At 49.3% G+C, this 3,328-nt stretch overlaps 1 protein-coding gene across 1 annotated transcript; it reads right to left on the bottom strand.

The window, feature by feature from the left end:
• Window positions 1-299: 299 nt before the first annotated feature.
• LOC129241920 (uncharacterized) lies at window positions 300-1,397 on the bottom strand. Its single transcript, XM_054878469.1, has one exon. It carries the CDS (start codon window positions 1,395-1,397, stop codon window positions 300-302), a length of 1,098 nt encoding a protein of 365 aa, XP_054734444.1.
• Window positions 1,398-3,328: the final 1,931 nt, after the last annotated feature.

Genomic DNA, 3,328 nt, shown 5'->3' with positions numbered 1-3,328 from the left:
CAGTCATTAACGCAGCGGCAAATTCGGCTAAAGACACACTGCGGTACTCATATACAAATTAGCGCTAATTTTGTATATACGCGCTTGTACACAACTAGTATGTCCGCACAATAGGTAACGGTCAATGCAGAGTTCCTATTTCGTTGTCCATTGTTCGCGTACATATGTACAAACGCGCATATACAGAACTAGCGGGAATCAAATACATAAAGTATAGTACAACAAAATTTATAACTAATCAGGGGTTCCCAATATTTCTCAAAGGAATCAGGGGTTCCCAACATTCCCGCCTCCGTGAATCAACCCGATTCACCATCATCAACGTCCAGAACTGCCAATTTGGAGACGGCATGGCGCTTTAATCCACCCGAAGTGCGTACGTCAGCTCGTCTGACCTCACCATCCGCTGCTGCATACAAGCGTTCCACCTTGCCTCGACACCAGTCCCGACGAGATATATTGGGGTCGCATATGAAGACGAGGTCATCTATCTGCAGAGGTTTTGTTCTTTGGCACCACTTAACCCGGCGTGTCAATGTCGGAAGGTATTCCGCTATCCATCGTTTCCAAAAATGGTCCCTTAGTTGTCGAGCAAGACGCCACTGTTGTCGAAGAAAGCATTTGGTTTCCAGAACTTCGCTGGCAATCGGAGTTCGCGGTGTGTTGGCTTCACCGAGAAGGAAGTCATTTGGAGTCAGCGGATGCTCCTGGTTGACATAGATGGGCAAGTGCGTCAACGGCCGAGAATTCACAATATTTTCCGCCTCGATTAGGAAGCAGTTGAGCGTGTGCTGCCGTGGCGACGTTTCCTTCAAAGTGCATCGTAGTACCCTCTTGACGCACTGCACCAATCGTTCCCAAGCGCCCCCCTCTGCCGGGTTGAAAGGCGAGTTAAAGATCCACTCTACGCCCCTTTGCGACAGCTCACCCTGCAGGCGATTGCACTCGAAGACTTCACTGAAGCGCTTTGCTTCCATGTCAGCACCGACGAAGTTCTTCCCATTATCGGACCTCACACGTACGGGAACGCCGCGACGATTTATAAAGTTGCGTAATACGATTATACATGAGTCAGTGCTGAGATCATGAGCCAACTCCAAATGCACAGCCCTGACTGTCAGGCACGTAAATAACACCACCCATCTTTTTTCGTTGGCGCGGCGAACAGTTACTGTTATCGGTCCAAAGTAATCGAGGCCCGTATAGCTGAATGGCCTGACATAAGGAGTTAATCTATCAATCGGAAGAGGGCCCATCAATGGCGATACGTCATGGATTTTTCTTAAGCGGCAAATGGCGCAATTGGCGACTATACTGCGCAGCAAACTCCTGAGGCGTGGTACCCAATAAAGGCGACGTATCTCACAAATAGTGGCTTCTAGATTTTGATGACGCATTTTGACGTGGTAGTGCATGGCGACCAGATTTGAGAAACAATGCTTTGGCGGTAGTATGATAGGGCGTCTCGCGCTTATTGGGAGCCAGCTGGCAGCTTCTATGCGTCCTCGTACACGAAGAACACCATCTTCGTCTATATACGGCGAAAGTTGAATGAGCGAACTGGTGCGTGGCAGGTTGCGACCGCATTCGATGTGCTAAAATTCTTCGGCGTATTCACCGCGTTGAACGAGGCGGCACAAACAAAGCTTAGCAGTCTCAACTTCTCTGGCAGTCAACCCATAGCCTCGGTCTGGCGGTTTACGGCGGCGGCAAACGTCAATGAATCGCAGGACCCATGCTGTCGTTCTCACCAGTTTGCTGAATGTAGAAAATCGGTTATGATCTAGAAACGTACAGCTTACGATTGCAAGGGCGAATTTAGGGCGTAGTTCCTTGTCAGCTTCCTCATGATGATTGCATGTAAAGCTCTCTGTCGGCCAATACTGCTCTTCTCGTAACAAAAATGGTGTGCCGCAGGACCAACGGGCGGATGAGCTAAAGTCGACAAAGTTATTAGCTCGAGTAGCCTCATCAGCGACATTGTGCTCGGTAGGTAGCCATCTCCAATTTGCAGTAGTAGTTGTGGCTAATATCTCGGCGATCCGATGCTGCACAAATGGCTTATAGCGCCGATGTTCACTGCGAAGCCACTGGATCACTGTTTTGGAGTCACTCCAAATGACTCAGTCATCGATGTGCAAGGAGTGCTCCTCTCGTAGGCAGTTCATCAACCGCGTACCCAATACAGCTGCCTGAAGCTCCAATCGAGGGACCGTAAATGACTTCATCGGCGCGCATTTAGTTTTTGCAGATATAAATGCGACTTCAACCTCACCGGCGGCATTAGTTGACCTCCAGTAGGCTACCGCGGCAAAGGCATCCTCGCTGGCGTCGACGAAAACATGGAGCTGCAAAACTTGAGGTTTCCCATTTCGATAATAGTATCGGCAGTTGTTTACGCCATCCTTCCCATGCGGTGTTTACGTTGCTTGGCAGTGGCTCGTCCCACCGGATGTCATTCTTCCACACTTCCCGCATGAGGATCTTAGCGCTCACTACAAAGTTGCTAAGAAAGCCCAGTGGGTCGAAGATCGACATGACCACACTGAGAAGTTCTCGCTTCGTCGGACGGCGCCCTCCGTCCAAAACGTTGGAATCTACGTTGTTGAATCTCAGTTTACACCCAAAGGTGTCGGTTGATGCCTGCCAAAACAAACCGAGGACTCTGTCCACCAGTACTCCTTCTTTATTTGCTATTTGACGGATATTCCCGCCACCACTAAGTGCTTCTGTCACTCTTAATGAGTTTGACGCGAAATTACAAAGATCGAAACCGGCCCTCTTATGTATTGCTCGAACTTGTTTCGTTATGTTAGCTGCTTCTTCTTCTGTGTCAAAGCTATCGACATAGTCATCGACATAATGGTAGTCCAGTATCGATTTCACGGCTCGGGTAGCACCCTTGACTTTGTTGCCATACTCCAACGCATTGATCGTCTTCACATAATTGGCGGCGCAAGGCGAACATGCTGCTCCAAAGTCCATTACGCGCATCTCATATACCTCGGGCTGTCTGGTAGTATCACCTTGGCGCCAAAGAAATCGTTGCGCACATCTGTTGTCACGTTGAATCAGCACCTGGTGAAACATCTCTTTGATGTCCCCACACACGCCCGTTGATCCTTCCCGAAAGTGGAATAGTATAGCAGGCAAAGACCGATACTCTTGCGGACCCTTCATGAGCTGTGAATTAAGGGGCACACCGTCCACCTCAGCAGCTGCGTCGAACACCATGCGTAACTTGCCTGGCTTATTTAGATTCTTTACGGCAAAATGTTCTGTTGCAAGTTAAAGCGGCTTCTTCTGGCGACAGCTTTCGTGCGTAGTC

The sequence above is a fragment of the Anastrepha obliqua genome, chromosome 3, assembly GCF_027943255.1.
Source record: "Anastrepha obliqua isolate idAnaObli1 chromosome 3, idAnaObli1_1.0, whole genome shotgun sequence".
NCBI classification, from domain to species: domain Eukaryota; kingdom Metazoa; phylum Arthropoda; class Insecta; order Diptera; family Tephritidae; genus Anastrepha; species Anastrepha obliqua.
Note: the sequence above shows the minus strand (reverse complement) of the source record. Positions and strands in the feature narration are given on the sequence as shown.

Bases quoted from the DNA above. Each gene is read 5' to 3' on its own strand.
- LOC129241920 (XM_054878469.1), bottom strand. From the start codon at position 1,397: ATGCGTCATCAAAATCTAGAAGCCACTATTTGTGAGATACGTCGCCTT.